General features: G+C 37.6%; 1 protein-coding gene across 1 annotated transcript; it reads right to left on the bottom strand.

The window, feature by feature from the left end:
• Positions 1-4243: 4243 nt before the first annotated feature.
• Positions 4244-14956, bottom strand: LOC114526042. Its single transcript, XM_028547536.1, has 12 exons — positions 14536-14956; positions 12893-13513; positions 11837-12454; positions 10529-11146; positions 9827-10444; positions 9124-9741; positions 8421-9038; positions 7719-8336; positions 7016-7633; positions 6313-6930; positions 5611-6228; positions 4244-5366 (listed from the first exon to the last, which is right to left on the bottom strand). Exons 1-12 carry the CDS (start codon positions 14819-14821, stop codon positions 4798-4800), a joined length of 7038 nt encoding a protein of 2345 aa, XP_028403337.1. The 5' UTR covers positions 14822-14956; the 3' UTR covers positions 4244-4797.
• Positions 14957-17958: the final 3002 nt, after the last annotated feature.

Here is a 17958-nt window from a genome sequence, read left to right as displayed (position 1 = left end):
ATCTACGCTCGTTCTTTGTACCAGTAGCTTAAGCACGGATAAAATTGGGTAATGGTGCTAATTTTAGGCGTGCTGGGACAAAAATCGAGCGTGGTATAAACGGGGCTTGCGAATTTGTCTTATTTCTGATCCTTTATTTCGTACTAAACTCTAAACCCTCATCATACCTGTCTATCAACAGTTCGCCACGTGCAATCCTTTTCTAACGCCTGCCGGATGCGTTATTTGCGCTATGATTTAAACCATTGCATTCGATGACTGCCTGTATTCGGAAAGTCAAGGTAAAATATTAAGGCATGCAGTGACGAGGGGTACTAGGGCGAGGAGTTTAACCCTTTGTGGCATTGACATGTTCGGAAAAAAAGTGTCGCTGAAACTATGGTGGTCATATATTCAATTCCACCCAAATAACATTGCTGTGAAACGTATAAACAACGCTTTGATGACAAGACTTGCTTTTATGGATCTACGGTTTATGGAGGAAGGTTCATGGCTAAGGCGGGCGGTGCCCCCTGGCTGAATTAGGAGGGAAGGCTGATGACAGTGCTATAACCTAAAGCGATGATTAGAATGTATTTACAGCGTGTATAAAAAGCATAATGCGAAGATGAAATTCAAATTGGCCATCTGATAATTGTGACTTAAATAGCCAGTACTTAATAGAATATGGCTAATGTGAATTCGAGCGCTTTTCTTTATAGGGAAAAAACGACCAGACCTGTCTTATTGTATTTCGGTACAGACAGATTACTGGTATTTTAGAGTGTTTCAAGAACTCTGCATTCAAGTACATCTATCTGGCTCGGAATACGCCGTCTCGCCGCTATATTATTAGCAAAATCCTCTATTTCAATATGACCAGTCGGACTATTTTGGCCGCTTACAGTAAAGCGCCCTTATATAGACCTAATGTTGGTTCAAAACATAATGCACAGTAATTTTAAACTGGCATCGCCAATTGTACTATATATGTAAACGCTAAAACAACAATGGTTTTTGAACACCTAATCGGAATACCCTGGTAGGGGAGAGATATATAAGGTATTATATAACTACATTCCCACATAAAGTAAAAGTCCTATGTTCATATAAACTTAGGGTACCATTATTCTTTTAAATCACGCATTTTACAATCGGTCAATGTCGACCATATACAACCCAAATTTACACGCACATCTTGACACGATATTGCTGGGCAAATAAAGGAGGCTACTGGTACAAAGGCCGAGCGCAGGTAAAATTGGTACGAGTGTCCATTTTAACCTTTCAGTGCGATCGAATGAATGTAGTATAAACGGGGCCATGGTAATCACCCCCTCTCAAATTAATCCCCCAGGGACGACCCTGTCCGAAGGTTCCAATGTATTCCTATTCATTTTGAATGATCCTTTTCATGATCGAAACTTTGATGTTAAAATGATTTGGGTAATCACTTGATGATCACTTTAGTGCCGAAATCTGTGAGAAAAGTGATTCATTTCTTTGAGTAATTTTTGAGTACGATAATTGAACAGGTAAAACACTTCGATATATGCATGCTTTGAATTTTTCAGTTTTTTGATTCGATTTCCACCCAGCGGCAAAATGCGTCACTTGGATGCGCAGTGACAAAAGCCTGTGAGAACATATCATGGCTAAGGTTTGCGGTCGTTGTGCAGGATTAGAAAGGATTACTGGCCGAGTATCATTTCGCCAAAACAGATTTCCCTGCAGCGTCTATATTGCAGAGAGCGGGGTCTGCGATGCATGTTAGACCTCTTACAACACTTGCACACTAGACGTCAAAGAGTGAACGATGTGGGATCTCCCTATCCTGAAGGACATATCATTTGTCATGGGTTTAACAAGACTACGAATTCAAAAATAAAAGATTATCTCTTTATAGCAATGAGTATATGCGTGCAAACGATTTATAACCAGAAATAGTCATGAAACTGTTCAAATTTCTAGGACACTGAAGAAATAATTTTACACCATATGTATTTAGGATGATCAATGCAGACATGTGATTTTCTAGTCGTTTCTAATTTCTGTGTGAGTTGTTCTTAGCTAGGGGAAGCTTCGTCGCGTCGGGAGACACGATATTCGCGTTCCTGAAAGTTATTCAGGCAATGTACAGTGTATTTCACAGGTGATTTTAACAGATATCTTGAGTCTTTGTGAGTGCCCTGAGATAAAACTCAAATACGCAGCAGTTTAAGTGCATGTTACATTTATTTTTATTGCTGTACTTAAGCAGTAAAATGGATAGATAAGCTTACGATTATGACATCCGGTCGCTCAATCATCGTTGACGCTTTAACATCAGATTGCATATATGTGCTTGTCATTCCGAAACCTTTTCTGAGAGTGGCCTAATTTGAGTCATCGTTCATCGTGAATGGCTTCGCACCGATTGAAAAACCTTTAAACTAAACTAATCTGAAACATTAAATGCATGTATACGTATGTGACTGATATGAAAAAATAGTTAACTACCTATTTTGGTATGTGAAATTGCCAGAAATATCGCTGCTAATTCAGTCATGCAGAGCAAACCTGATCTGGACAAGATTTCTACCACTCTATCGAGGGGAAGAGAATTGAAACGTTCAGATTTTGAAAGACTGCTTAAAATGGGCCATCTTTTTTAGATATGTGATATATTATATGGTTTTAATTCCGTAAATCGAAACTGATCTTCCATTCCTTTTTTCACATACGCACGTACACTACGTAGAAGCTTTTAAATCTTTCAAATATTTGTAATATTTTCCTAAGTAACAATCGTATCGCCAGACCCTACACTACACTACAGGACGCTTAATCCAGTTGGTTCAACATTGTATATTGATAATTGAATAGATGGGTTTATTTTGCTCTGAAAAGCCGTCAAATTGGCCGCTAAGGAAATACCACAGCTACCAAAGGACGATGTTTTGCTAAAAGCACACTTATAGCCTGGAGGAATTTCGACCGCTGAGGGTATTTTTGGGATTAGTGCAACGACGTGTTTAAAACCAAACGTCTCGTTCAATCGCTCAAACGTCTTAAGCTTATCAGGGATTATTTCAAAATGAGATGAGAAATATCGGAAAATTTGCAACGCCACGCTAAAGTTTTGCATGCCAGAAACATACTACTTTGTGCTTATAGTTCGTTTAGGCGAGGAACACATATAGAGGACTATTAAGCTCAAAATTGATCAGATTTGCATTACAATTTACATTGATTTTAAAAACAACATTTTAAAAATGGATATGAAATCTCTCTGTATGGCATATATCCATCGTAAGGAGATTAACGATTCGCAGACATCTATCTTTTTCATTAGAATGACTCGCTTATCCCTCTCGAATTTTGACGGGGCGTTCAATCAATTTCATGAGTCATTTTTGTTATGATCGAGGCGATCAAGACCTTTCTTTTCGCACACTGGTTGTGTTGCGCAATTGATAAGGAAAATATAAATAGATACACGTTCCTATTAACAATGATATCCACAAATTCTTACAAAACGAAAGCTTGAGATTGAAATTCAGTTTCAAGTGATCATCATCAATCATTGATATGTTAGGAGTTTTCTCTTAGTTAGTCGTTTTTCTCAAATCGATTTTTCATGTTTAGCATAATAGCATTGTAAACGAATGATGTCATGTGACGTTTGGCCTTCGGTATGCATGATCAGCAGTACAACGTTTCTGTTCTGGAGCTGAAATGTCAACATTGAACTGAACTTGAGGAGTTGAGGTGCAAGTATCGCTTCGACAATAGGAGTGTGTTTGATTCATTCTTTTTTGAAGGTGGTTTTAACGAAAAATCTTTTTACCTTTTTTTTGGGTGATGGAAAAATCCATCATCCTGTTACTCTAGGAAAAAAATATTTATAAGCATCTATGAATACCAAAGTCCAGACACATATTCGCTCAGTCAGATAATCGTTTAAAATCATTAAGTATAACTCTTCGCTGGGATTTCTTAAACTGCCTTACCTCTTGAGATAATCAACTTTGTTTGATACAAAGATAACACACTTATGACATCAGTTGCAAAATGACTCTGTAAACGTCATTGATGTTGAAATTTGGCAACGTATTTAGCATGCAAATACGTGAACATAATCGGTAAACTCAGTTTATGCACATACAATTCATATTTTTATTGTTATGTAACTCTTGTACAATTCTTGCGAAGTTTCATGTTTCATTTTCATGTTTTATGTTTCATTTCAAGGAATGTGATAGAGCGAGGTGAAAAAATTCTTGTTAAAAAGATACCTAGTTATTTTCAATGTAATTTTAAAAATGCAATTAGGGAAACTTTCAACGACAGACAAATGTAATATTCATAGATCTCCCAGATGTGCGAAATCAGGCATTTCGTCAAATTATATTAGAACATTCCAACTGTACTAAGATAGATAAAACGATAAATACATTTATGATATTCGTTATGCAGGTATTTCGGATTAAATCTAATATTAGTAGACCAGTTATCAATGACTTTGGCCGCCATTTTGAATTGTAATTGTTGTAGGCAAGTGCATTACAACTGAACATCAGGGAATTTTAGAGCATATGTTTCCTAGAGAGGCATAAAACGCTTTAAACGTTTCTTGTAATGATACATAGAGCACATAAATGATAAAGTAATATAGAAATACCGAGGATATACCCAGTTTTGAAAAACATTCTTCTTTAACTTCACATTCCTAAAATGTCACAACAGAAATACTGAGGTTATATCATGTTTTGAAAAACATGTTGATCAGCTTATTAATCAACTAATTACAAAATTAAATTATAACTTATCTACAATTCATGTTTGTACAATGAAAATAACCAGGAAAGAGGTGAAGGCTATAAAAATTTTATAACCATTATGGGAAGGGGAGCTTGATTTATTATCGTCGCCATTATCTCTGCCATTATTGTTATCATCAACGTTGTTATCGTCATTACTCTCTTCAACTCTTTCTAAAACCAAAACTCCCAGGCTCCTTATCTCTGCACGACTCTTGAAACTCGATTCATCTTCGTTGCCGATAAGGAAAATATTCTTTCTAGGATTCGAGGGTGAATCTGGACTCCCAAATGAGGTTCCATCGTCTGATCCGGAATCGTAAGGTAGAAGGTCCCTGGTGTAACGCTCTCGCCACTCTCCCGTCGCCATGTTGCACATGTCCATGTTTGAAATTCCAAGAAACCAGTCGGGAGATGGGAAAATCATGCTGATTGCAGATATCAGAGAATGGCTTTCGTTTACAAGAATTTTGGTGAGGTTTAGAACTCCTGGCGTTTTCGTGGCCCCTTTCGCACCAAAATGCATGAGAACGTTGCCATATAGTTTTTGACGGTAAATCTCGTTTGAAAGGATGGTGTTGTTTCCTAAAGACAGGTTAAAAAAGTTACATTAGTCGTAAATTGGAGGGTAGCAATATAACGCAGGTCACAAAATCCGTACTACAGAATCAGCAGCACATGACCTAGTTATACATAGTGTCATTCTTTCAATAAGGTTATCAAAAAACCACCTTGACTACATTCACAAGCAAGGAGTTTTATATCATTCTACCATTTAGCATGAAAAACTTTAAACGAATAGGTCTAGCAAGCGAAAATATGATTATACCTGTCACAGCAACTGTTCTAACTCCGGGTGAAGCCATTTTTCCACGACGCCACATTTCATAGTACATGTTATGAGTTGCTCCAATGAGTGGTGAAAACATTGCATTCTTTGGAAACACGGGCGAGGGATGAGTTTCGTTGCTCCATGTTGCTTTGAATGTCAAACGGTAATACGCTTTTCCTTTACACTTCTTTGTTGGCATCTTCTTGAAAGTGAATTTGCCGAGAGGTTCAATTTTGGAATAACTTTTGAAATTGGTATCATCTTCATTTCCAATGAGGAATATATTCTTCTTTGGTTTTGAAGGGTAATTTGGACTTTCAAACGAATTTCCATCATCAGTTCCTGAGTCATATGGTAACAGATATCGTTCCAAACTCTCCCTCCATTCTCCTGTCATTGGGTTGCACATATCAACATTTGATATTCCTAAAAACCAATCTGGTGATGGGAAGATCATTGTTATAACGGATACTAACGAACGATATTTGTCCACATGAAGATCCATCAATGTTGTGGTTCCTGGAGTTTTAATGGTACCGTTGCTAAGGATAGGTGATTTAACGTTTCCATAACGATGTTGATTGTAAATTTCTTTAGCAGCAACATTTGGATCTCCTGGAAGATAAAATTAACAAAATACTTTAAAAACTGCATTTCAAATCAATTAAAATGGTTATCTGGTAAGAAGAGGATAACTACCTTTCTCAGCCACGTCTTTGACGCCAGGTGAGGCCATTTTTCCTCGACGCCACATTTCGTATTTCGTGTTGTGAGTTGCTCCAATGAGTGGTGAGAACATTGCATTCTTTGGAAACGCTGGCGAGGGATGAGTTTCGTTGCTCCATGTTGCTTTGAATGTTAAAATGTAATAAGCTTTTCCTTTACACTTCTTTGTTGGCATCTTTTTGAAGGTGAACTTGCCGAGAGGTTCAATTTTGGAATTGCTCTTGAAGTTGGTATCATCTTCATTTCCAATGAGGAATATATTCTTCTTTGGTTTTGAAGGGTAATCTTGACTTTCAAACGAATGTCCATCATCAGTTCCTGAGTCATATGGTAACAGATATCGTTCTAAACTCTCCCTCCATTCTCCTGTCATTGGGTTGCACATATCAACATTTGATATTCCTAAAAACCAATCTGGTGATGGGAAGATCATTGTTATAACGGATACTAACGAACGATATTCGTCCACATGAAGATCCATCAATGTTGTGGTTCCTGGAGTTTTAATGGTACCGTTGCTAAGGATAGGTGACTTAACGTTTCCATAACGATGTTGATTGTAAATTTCTTTAGCAGCAACATTTGGATCTCCTGGAACATGAAATTAACAAAATACTTTCATAAAATGCATGTCAAATATATTAAAATGGTAATCTCATATCAAAAGGATAACTACCTTTCTCAGCAACGTCTTGGACGCCAGGTGAGGCCATTTTTCCTCGACGCCACATTTCGTATTTCGTGTTATGAGTTGCCCCAATAAGTGGTGAAAACATTGCATTCTTTGGAAACACGGGCGAGGGATGAGTTTCGTTGCTCCATGTTGCTTTGAATGTTAAAATGTAATAAGCTTTTCCTTTACACTTCTTTGTTGGCATCTTCTTGAAAGTGAACTTGCCGAGAGGTTCAATTTTGGAATCACTCTTGAAATTGGTGTTATCTTCATTTCCAATGAGGAATATATTCTTCTTTGGTTTTGAAGGTTGATCTGGACTGTCAAACGAATTTCCATCATCAGTTCCTGAGTCATATGGTAACAGATATCGTTCTAAACTCTCCCTCCATTCTCCTGTCATTGGGTTGCACATATCAACATTTGATATTCCTAAAAACCAATCTGGTGATGGGAAGATCATTGTTATAACGGATACTAATGAACGATATTCGTCCACATGAAGATCCATCAATGTTGTGGTTCCTGGAGTTTTAATGGTACCGTTGCTAAGGATAGGTGATTTAACGTTTCCATAACGATGTTGATTGTAAATTTCTTTAGCAGCAACATTTGGATCTCCTGGAAGATAAAATTAACAAAATACTTTCATTAAATGCATTTCAAATATATTAAAATGGTAATCTCATATCAAAAGGATGACTACCTTTCTCAGCAACGTCTTGGACGCCAGGTGAGGCCATTTTTCCTCGACGCCACATTTCGTATTTCGTGTTGTGAGTTGCTCCAATGAGTGGTGAAAACATTGCATTCTTTGGAAACGCTGGTGAGGGATGAGTTTCGTTGCTCCATGTTGCTTTGAATGTTAAAATGTAGTAAGCTTTTCCTTTACATTTCTTTGTTGGTATCTTCTTGAAAGTGAATTTGCCGAGAGGTTCAATTTTGGAATCGCTCTTGAAGTTGGTATCATCTTCATTTCCAATGAGGAATATATTCTTCTTTGGTTTTGAAGGGTAATCTGGACTTTCAAACGAATTTCCATCATCAGTTCCTGAGTCATATGGTAACAGATATCGTTCTAAACTCTCCCTCCATTCGCCTGTCATCGGGTTGCACATATCAACATTTGATATTCCTAAAAACCAATCTGGTGATGGGAATATCATTGTTATAACGGATACTAACGAACGATATTCGTCCACATGAAGATCCATCAATGTTGTGGTTCCTGGAGTTTTAATGGTACCGTTGCTAAGGATAGGTGACTTAACGTTTCCATAACGATGTTGATTGTAAATTTCTTTAGCAGCAACATTTGGATCTCCTGGAAGATAAAATTAACAAAATACTATGAAAACTGCATGTCAAATATATTAAAATGGTCACCTCATATCAAAAGGATAACTACCTTTCTCAGCAACGTCTTGGACGCCAGGTGAGGCCATTTTTCCTCGACGCCACATTTCGTATTTCGTGTTGTGAGTTGCTCCAATGAGTGGTGAAAACATTGCATTCTTTGGAAACGCTGGTGAGGGATGAGTTTCGTTGCTCCATGTTGCTTTGAATGTTAAAATGTAATAAGCTTTTCCTTTACATTTCTTTGTTGGCATCTTCTTGAAAGTGAATTTGCCGAGAGGTTCAATTTTGGAATCGCTCTTGAAGTTGGTATTATCTTCATTTCCAATGAGGAATATATTCTTCTTGGGTTTTGAAGGGTAATCTGGACTTTCAAACGAATTTCCATCATCAGTTCCTGAGTCATATGGTAACAGATATCGTTCTAAACTCTCCCTCCATTCGCCTGTCATCGGGTTGCACATATCAACATTTGATATTCCTAAAAACCAATCTGGTGATGGGAATATCATTGTTATAACGGATACTAACGAACGAAATTCGTCCACATGAAGATCCATCAATGTTGTGGTTCCTGGAGTTTTAATGGTACCGTTGCTAAGGATAGGTGATTTAACGTTTCCATAACGATGTTGATTGTAAATTTCTTTAGCAGCAACATTTGGATCTCCTGGAAGATAAAATTAACAAAATACTTTCATAAAATGCATTTCAAACATATTAAAATGGTTACCTGGTAAGAAGAGGATAACTACCTTTCTCAGCTACGTCTTGGACGCCAGGTGAGGCCATTTTTCCTCGACGCCACATTTCGTATTTCGTGTTGTGAGTTGCTCCAATGAGAGGTGAAAACATTGCATTCTTTGGAAACGCTGGCGAGGGGTGAGTCTCGTTGCTCCATGTTGCTTTGAATGTTAAACTGTAATAAGCTTTTCCTTTACACTTCTTTGTTGGCATCTTTTTGAAGGTGAACTTGCCGAGAGGTTCAATTTTGGAATCGCTCTTGAAGTTGGTATCATCTTCATTTCCAATGAGGAATATATTCTTCTTGGGTTTTGAAGGGTAATCTGGACTTTTAAACGAATTTCCATCGTCAGTTCCTGAGTCATATGGTAACAGATATCGTTCTAAACTCTCCCTCCATTCTCCTGTCATTGGGTTGCACATATCAACATTTGATATTCCTAAAAACCAATCTGGTGATGGGAATATCATTGTTATAACGGATACTAACGAACGATATTCGTCCACATGAAGATCCATCAATGTTATGGTTCCTGGAGTTTTAATGGTACCGTTGCTAAGGATAGGTGATTTAACGTTTCCATAACGATGTTGATTGTAAATTTCTTTAGCAGCAACATTTGGATCTCCTGGAAGATATAATTAACAAAATACTTTCATAAAATGCATTTCAAATATATTAAAATGGTTACCTCATATCAAAAGGATAACTACCTTTCTCAGCAACGTCTTGGACGCCAGGTGAGGCCATTTTTCCTCGACGCCACATTTCGTATTTCGTGTTGTGAGTTGCTCCAATGAGTCGTGAAAACATTGCATTCTTTGGAAACGCTGGCGAGGGATGAGTTTTGTTGCTCCATGTTGCTTTGAATGTTAAAGTGTAATAAGCTTTTCCTTTACACTTCTTTGTTGGCATCTTCTTGAAAGTGAATTTGCCGAGAGGTTCAATTTTTGAATCACTCTTGAAATTGGTGTTATCTTCATTTCCAATGAGGAATATATTCTTCTTTGGTTTTGAAGGTTGATCTGGACTGTCAAACGAATTTCCATCATCAGTTCCTGAGTCATATGGTAACAGATATCGTTCTAAACTCTCCCTCCATTCTCCTGTCATTGGGTTGCACATATCAACATTTGATATTCCTAAAAACCAATCTGGTGATGGGAATATCATTGTTATAACGGATACTAACGAACGATATTCGTCCACATGAAGATCCATCAATGTTGTGGTTCCTGGAGTTTTAATGGTACCGTTGCTAAGGATAGGTGATTTAACGTTTCCATAACGATGTTGATTGTAAATTTCTTTAGCAGCAACATTTGGATCTCCTGGAAGATAAAATTAACAAAATACTGTGAAAACTGCATGTCAAATATATTAAAATGGTCACCTCATATCAAAAGGATAACTACCTTTCTCAGCAACGTCTTGGACGCCAGGTGATGCCATTTTTCCTCGACGCCACATTTCGTATTTCGTGTTGTGAGTTGCTCCAATAAGTGGTGAAAACATTGCATTCTTTGGAAACACTGGCGAGGGATGAGTCTCGTTGCTCCATGTTGCTTTGAATGTTAAAATGTAATAAGCTTTTCCTTTACACTTCTTTGTTGGCATCTTCTTGAAAGTGAATTTGCCAAGTGGTTCAATTTTGGAATCGCTCTTGAAGTTGGTATTATCTTCATTTCCAATGAGGAATATATTTTTTCTGGGTTTTGTAGGGTAATCTTGACTTTCAAACGAATTTCCATCGTCAGTTCCTGAGTCATATGGCAGCAGATATCGTTCTAAACTTTCCCTCCATTCACCTGTGATTGGGTTGCACATATCAACATTTGATATTCCCAAGAACCAATCTGGTGATGGGAATATCATTGTTATTAAGGAAACCATAGATCGTTCTTCATCGACATGAATGTTTGTTAAAGTTCTCTCTCCAGGTGTGCTGATTGCTGCGTCTCCTTTTATTAGGGAGTAGGCGTTGCCATATCTTTTCTGTTTCTGTATTTCTGCCTCGAGAAGACATTCACTTCCTGGAAAATCAAAGAACATTGTTATATTGACAGTCAATCGTAGTTTTAAAGAGATAATTTTAACATATAGACTGTGTTAACTGGGGAACGTTTGATCTATATCACATTCTTTAGACTTGATACTTTATATGATTGATGCATGAGGTGGGTATCTTTCACGATACAAGATCTAAGTATGTTTCTCAATCATTGAAGCGTTTGAAACACAGAGTGAAATACAAAGATTTTACTGATAAAAAGTTAAGACAATCAATATTTCGAGTTAAAGCCACAATACAATAACGACCAATATATCCCAAACTGCCAAAATGTACAACAAAAATCCTTAAGAATAAGCGAGGTATGATTATAACTACTGGAAAGTTTTCAAAAATGATTGCAGTTGCTAATTGTGTAATGCAGTAGTATTTTTGTCACTGTTTTACGTTTTTTATCCACAGTAAATATCCTGCTTTGGAAGATAAAAATCTTCCTTACTGGACAAAAATACAAAAACAAATAACAAAGAAACAAAACAAATCGTCGAAAAAGTTATTTTGAGCATTTTACTTTTAAGTATACTATATCTATAGAAACCACCCTTTTACAAGTAACGAAAACTTCCCAAGTAGCCAAGCTTATGACATTACAGGTGATTATAGCTTGGTTTGCTATCTTAAGTAAAAATCAATGATGGTTACATTTCTTTACCTGTCTCAGCAACATTTCTCACTCCGGGTGAGGCCATTTTTCCTCGACGCCACATTTCGTAGTACATATTATGAGTGGCTCCAATGAGTTGTGAAAACTTTGCATTCTTTGGAAACACTGGTGAGGGATGAGTTTCGTTGCTCCATGTTGCTTTGAATGTCAAACTGTAATAAGCTTTACCATTGCACTTCTTTGTTGGCATCTTCTTGAAAGTGAATTTGCCGAGTGGTTCAATTTTGGAATAACTTTTGAAGTTGGTATCATCTTCATTTCCAATAAGGAATATATTCTTCTTGGGTTTTGAAGGGGAATCAGGACTTTCAAACGAATTTCCATCATCAGTTCCTGAGTCGTATGGTAACAGATATCGTTCTAAACTCTCCCTCCATTCTCCGGTCTTTGGGTTGCACATATCAACATTTGATATTCCCAAGAACCAATCTGGTGATGGGAAGATCATTGTTATTAAGGAAACCATGGATCGATCGGTATCAACATGGATGTTCATAAGTTCTGTTTTTCCAGGGGTATAGGTGGGTCCTCCTGAAACAATCGCTGATTTTACATTCCCTTGGCGTTCTTGATGATATACCTCCGTTGCAAGAAGACTTATGTTACCTGGCAATAAAGAAGGTTAGATTGAATGGTTCTGTGTGTTCTGAAGCAATACGACACTCAATGAGGTAGCGTTTTGATGAAATTGAGGCAGAAAACTGAATTAGTGATTTATTTATATGAAATGAAAGAGAAACGTCTAATTCATGTTATTGTACACACAAGCGCCAGATATGAGGTATGCTGCAATTTCATTGGTTGGCTACTAGACAGATATTAGCTCATATCTGTCTAGTAGAGAAAGTAAACAAAATGGCTGAAAAATTTGGGGAGTTGAGTGAAATAGAAATCCAAGTTTTAGTTGATAATAGCACACCAAAATGCACCAAAAGGGCGACAAAGTTTGTGTATATAATAAAACAGTTATTCTGCTCACTATCAGCTCATATACGACTCGAGTTCGCAGAATAACTGTGAAATATTCAACAGAAACATATTTACCTGTCTCAGCAACTGTTCTGACTCCGGGTGAAGCTATTTTTCCTCGACGCCACATTTCATAGTACATGTTGTGAGTTGCTCCAATGAGTCTTGAAAACTTTGCATTCTTTGGAAACACTGGCGAGGGATGAGTTTCGTTGCTCCACGTTGCATTGAATGTTAAAACGTAATAAGCTTTTCCTTTGCACTTCTTTGTTGGAACCCTTGTAAAAGTGAAGGTACCCAGACGCCTAATTGAAGAGTTTGTCTTGAAATTTGTTTCATCGTCTTTTTTAATGAGTGTTATGTTTTGCCTGGGATCTGATGGTGAATCTGGGCTTTCAAAGGACGTTCCATCATCCGTACCAGAATCGTACGGCCACAGGTCACGCGAGTATTCTTCTCTCCATTTCCCTGTCATTCGATCACACATATCAACATTCGATATCCCCAGGAACCAATCAGGAGACGGGAAGATCATTGTTACCAAGGAGACCAATGATCTGTCTTCGTCAACATGCAGGAGATCGGCCAGTGTCGTGTTTCCAGGAGTCTTGGTCGGTCCAGTAGCTTTGATCACTGATCTGACATTCCCATAGCGAAGTTCGCGGTACAACTCTTTGTAAAGAATGCTGTTATTGCCTTGAAATTAAAATACACTGTGTAAGATTTCTTTATACGAAGGAATTTAGACATGAGATACGTAAAATGAGCGGACATGATATTCTATTTAAGCATCGATTGTAGGTTCCCAAAATTTAGTAATTTCCCGCCTAAATAAACGTAGTAAAATAACCCATTTCGAAGTTTTCAATATGTGTGAATTGCATTATAGTTATCTGTTAATTGATAATGACATGAAATTACTTCTAGATTGTTACTATGAGTGGCCCCTAATCTTTGTCGAGAGCTGACATCCCAAATTTACATCTGTAGTCTTTTTCATTGTGATGGAGTCATATGCGCAACCGATCATATCGCGTGGGAGAGGAATCCGTACAGCAGCATATTTATGGCAGTAATTTTTGTGGCAAGTGGCAATTATTGACCGACATTATGATCATAACTGTATCGTTAATGTTCTCATTAGGAGCAACAAGGAATTGAGGAGGGCTTTCACTGTATCCATGCAAACACACAACATACAGTAAATCTAGAGAAATCTAGTTAAATTTCGAGCATCATAGAGAGAAATTGATGAAAAAACGCCGAAGGGTGAATATGGTAAGATCTGGAAACGTAGTCGAACTTTCAAGAGAAACATTTACCATATATTCACCGTAACACTTGCGAGAATTTCCGAATTGCTCTTCGGTATAGTTACAAGTACTGGCATTTAAGTGCGCTAAGAAGGCGAACATTTCTCATTTTAATCGTAAGGAAAGATGCTAGCTTATGACCGACGTTTTTTCATAGTGAATGTTTATAACTTTGTTAACAATATCTACTGTCCTAGGTGCCTTTTTACAGCAGGTTTTCACAGGGATGAAGGCATTAACTTGTATAAGCAGTAAATTGGAATCAACAGAATTTCGGTGTACTGTACATGCACTACATATCTGGGGAAAAAGTTTAACACTTCATAATTGGCATACAAATTTAACTAGTTGAATATCTGACGAGTTACATAACTATTTCTCCGTAAGTAAAAGCATTCGTCTTACCTGTCTCGGCAACTTTCTGTACGCCGATTGAGGCGTTCTGGTGTCGTCTCCACATTTCGTAAGCGCTCCCGTGTGTAGCTCCGATGAGTTCGGAAAACATGGCGTTCTCCGGGAAAACCGGCGAAGGATGAGTGTCGTTGCTCCATTCCGCCCGAAATGTTAAGATGTAGTAGGCCTTGCCTTTACAATCGCTGCCACCAACGACGTTGTGGTGGCTAAGAGAATCGGTGAGGAAAAGCACACTTGAAAAAACGTTACAAATTGCAAACCAAACTCCATAATTCATCGTGGAGTGTCGCTGTTTGTTTCAAAAAGTAAGACTACGTTGGATTTTCAGTGTTGGGTCGACTCTTCTTGATCTGTCTGTAAACGCGTGCAGCGTTGACTCAAAGCTTAGACCACCGAACAGGCGGATTTAAAAACTGACAGAGGTCCGTTGTAATTGCAATTGTTATGACAACGACATTGAGTGACATGCCAGTCAAGTCGATCAATTTAATGTATCATTAATAAAATGTAACAGGATGCGACGTGATCGATTCTTTTGAAATAAACAAAATAGTGATAGTTTGTTTGGTACACGAAAGGTTTGGCTGTTGCTTCCGGGATAAGCATCGCAACACACTTTGCACAAGTTTAACCAAGGTTAGTTCGTAATGGAGATGAATTGTGTTTTTTTAAAAAAATTTCCGTCAAAAAAACTGGAATGAGGTTTATAGGAATTGAGTGAGGTCTGCTAGGCCAGGGTATATATGAGGAAATGCACTTTGAATAAGATAAAGATAATCATCAAAATAATGTTCTATAACCACTGCATTGTATTTCATACGAAAATGCTGCTACACTGCACTGTGGTTTTGTCACGTTTTAGATAATTTTTCCACAAATTTAAGATGAATCGTTTGTGTTTACATATGGAAACCTCGCTTTACACTATATATCATAAGAATATGTTTTCAAAGAGTAACATCGCGTGAAAAGGCTTCCATAAACATTTGAGTCCATTATGCCCTAATAGTAAGGATTCAACTCCTTAAGTTCATTTACATACAGCACAACGTCCCTTCTCTAAACTCCTGATTTATCGTTCAAGTCATATCAGAGTTCACTGCAATGCTGTGATTGAAGCAAACTTACTCAGACATATCTTCTAAGGGCCTGTTTACATGGAGCGAGTTATCCCGGCTAGGCAAGGTAAAACTGCAAAAACTGCATATAATGAAAGACTAGTCAGGTTAAGCCTTTGATGTGATGCGATTTTTACCTCGCCTAGCCGGGATAACTCGCTCCATGTAAACAGGCCCTAACAGAAGCCAGATTTATAAATTGTAACTACAGTTAAATTGTAACTACAGTTAAATTGTAACTATAGTTAAATTGTAACTACAGTTAGTGACAGAATTGCATATTTTGGAGTTACATTAGTTAGGTAGACTGGAGCTTCGTGTTGATATGTCAGACAAGGCCAATATTATGTTTATCATTAGAGATCAACGGTAATGAGGGTGTAACAATAACAGTGCGGGCTAATGTACACATATAATATACACATGCACAAACTGTGCTGAAATTAGCCTGACTTTGAACAGAATCACATTAAATTGCACGCGCTTTTTGCAGTAGTCACGAAATTGCTTTGCCGTCGACGTCAAAGCAGGAGGTGCATGTTTCGAAAACGAGGTAATGACGCTTGCCACCCACGTTAAATTATATAACGATGTAGCGTCGTTGAGGACCGCACGACATGTCGATGGCTAAACAATCGCTGGCGATTTAAAGGGGCGGGAAAATGTTCGCAATAATGATCTAAATTCGAGGCAAAGCCAAAGGTTTCTTTTTAAGTGTATTTCCTAAATTGAAAGTGAATCTGTGGCCATTGAGTCAGGCTTAAAAAAGCCGTGTTTATATTACGGGTTGATTCCTGGCTAGTATGTGATTTATAGGTCTGTTCACACGATCCAACTTTGATAGATCCAGTTCGCTTCTGATGGATGCTTTATAGTTTGCTGACTTGCAACGCAGCTATATGGCCGACAGCACATCAACTTTATAAAGCTAATGCAGTACTGCTGTATCAATAACGGACTACATTCCATACGCCAGAAGCCGTGAATTGGATTTAAGAATATTGTTTACACTTTCCTTACAGTGTAAACACTCCAGTCAGGCCTCGATTCCCGGCCGAGAGCACGCATACACTATAAAATCTTGACAAAGGTAGTCTAGTCTAGACTCTAAGCAATCTATTGCCCTATAGGTTCAAATTTTACCGGTGGAGACCGACCTTTGTCCCATAGTATATTATAAACATGGAATAAACCAGAGCTCTGAACTGAAAACGATAACACGCTGGCGTTGCCAAGAATTGAATGCAGATATTAACTCGATTTGAAAAGACTTAAACAATCATACCCTATACAGAGGTTCTTTATTCTAAGTGCTTTGCCGTTCTCAATATACCCTTTTAAGTCCAAGTGCTTCCTGTCTGACCGGGCTTGAAAGTAAAACTACAAAGTCAAGATTGAAATAATTAAGTTTACATTAAATTCGAGAGCGACTTGTGTATCCTATATTCAAATATTTGTAGAACACTGGATTGCGGTTAACTCATGAGTGGTTTAATCGCTTTTGAATGCTCATTATTGCATGAGCGTGTATTTTCAGAAAAGGTTATCCAACTTTAGCCGCGGTCATCGTCGGTGTGATGTGATATTTAGTTAAAAGACATACTTTTCATGCAAATAAAGTTCAATCTCTGGGCTGTACAATGCCTTTCTTTTACCATTGCGATAGAAACTGGCCAAATACGAAAGTAACGAAACTACTTATTTTACCTTGCTTCTAGAAACTTGCATGTCCACCGCTTTGGTTTGAAATATTTCAACCATTTCATTTTAAAGAGTCAGGTTTTGCAATGTTGGTTAACGTTTCTTTATTCAAAACCTTTCAGCCTTAAAATTTCGTAGTAAATCTTCGATTCGAACCTATTCTAAATTTCAGTCCAGAGTTTAACAAATCGATAATGCGTAGAATTGTGTTATTACAATTATTTTCAATTGTGAAATTTGAATCACAAATTAGTAAATCATTTTAAGGGCCTGTTTACATGGAGCGAGTTACCCCGGCTAAGCGAGGTAAAAAGCGTATCACATCAAAGACTTAACCTGCATGATTAGTCTTTCATTATATGCAGTTTTCACCTTGCCTAGAACGCGGACAATACCTTGAGATCAGTCAGTCCCACTGGTGAAAATTTTGATTTCAAATCAAATGAAATCGCATTGTTCGTGTTAAGCCATTTCTAATCGTAGTTATACAATGAAGAAGCAATTTATGGACAAAATATTCAGTGGGAAATGTACAGGGTGTCCCCTCTATTGAAATCAAGCCTTTGTTAGAATCTGATTGCCTTAATATTATGAT

Source organism: Dendronephthya gigantea, unplaced genomic scaffold (genome assembly GCF_004324835.1).
Source record: "Dendronephthya gigantea isolate DGI-Jeju-01 unplaced genomic scaffold, DenGig_1.0 000036F, whole genome shotgun sequence".
In the NCBI taxonomy this organism is placed as follows: domain Eukaryota; kingdom Metazoa; phylum Cnidaria; class Anthozoa; order Malacalcyonacea; family Nephtheidae; genus Dendronephthya; species Dendronephthya gigantea.
The sequence above is the reverse complement of the archived record's forward strand: the minus strand, read 5'-3'. Positions and strand labels throughout refer to the sequence as shown.

What these genes read in the sequence shown, in the direction of transcription:
- LOC114526042 (XM_028547536.1), bottom strand. Translation starts at nt 14,821, where the DNA reads ATGAATTATGGAGTTTGGTTTGCAATTTGTAACGTTTTTTCAAGTGTG. An exon ending in ACAGAAAGTTGCCGAGACAG is followed by an intron (nt 13,514 to 14,535) that starts GTAAGACGAATG and finishes TTTAATTTCAAG; the next exon opens with GCAATAACAGCATTCTTTAC. An exon ending in CCAAGACGTTGCTGAGAAAG is followed by an intron (nt 8,337 to 8,420) that starts GTAGTTATCCTT and finishes TTTATCTTCCAG; the next exon opens with GAGATCCAAATGTTGCTGCT.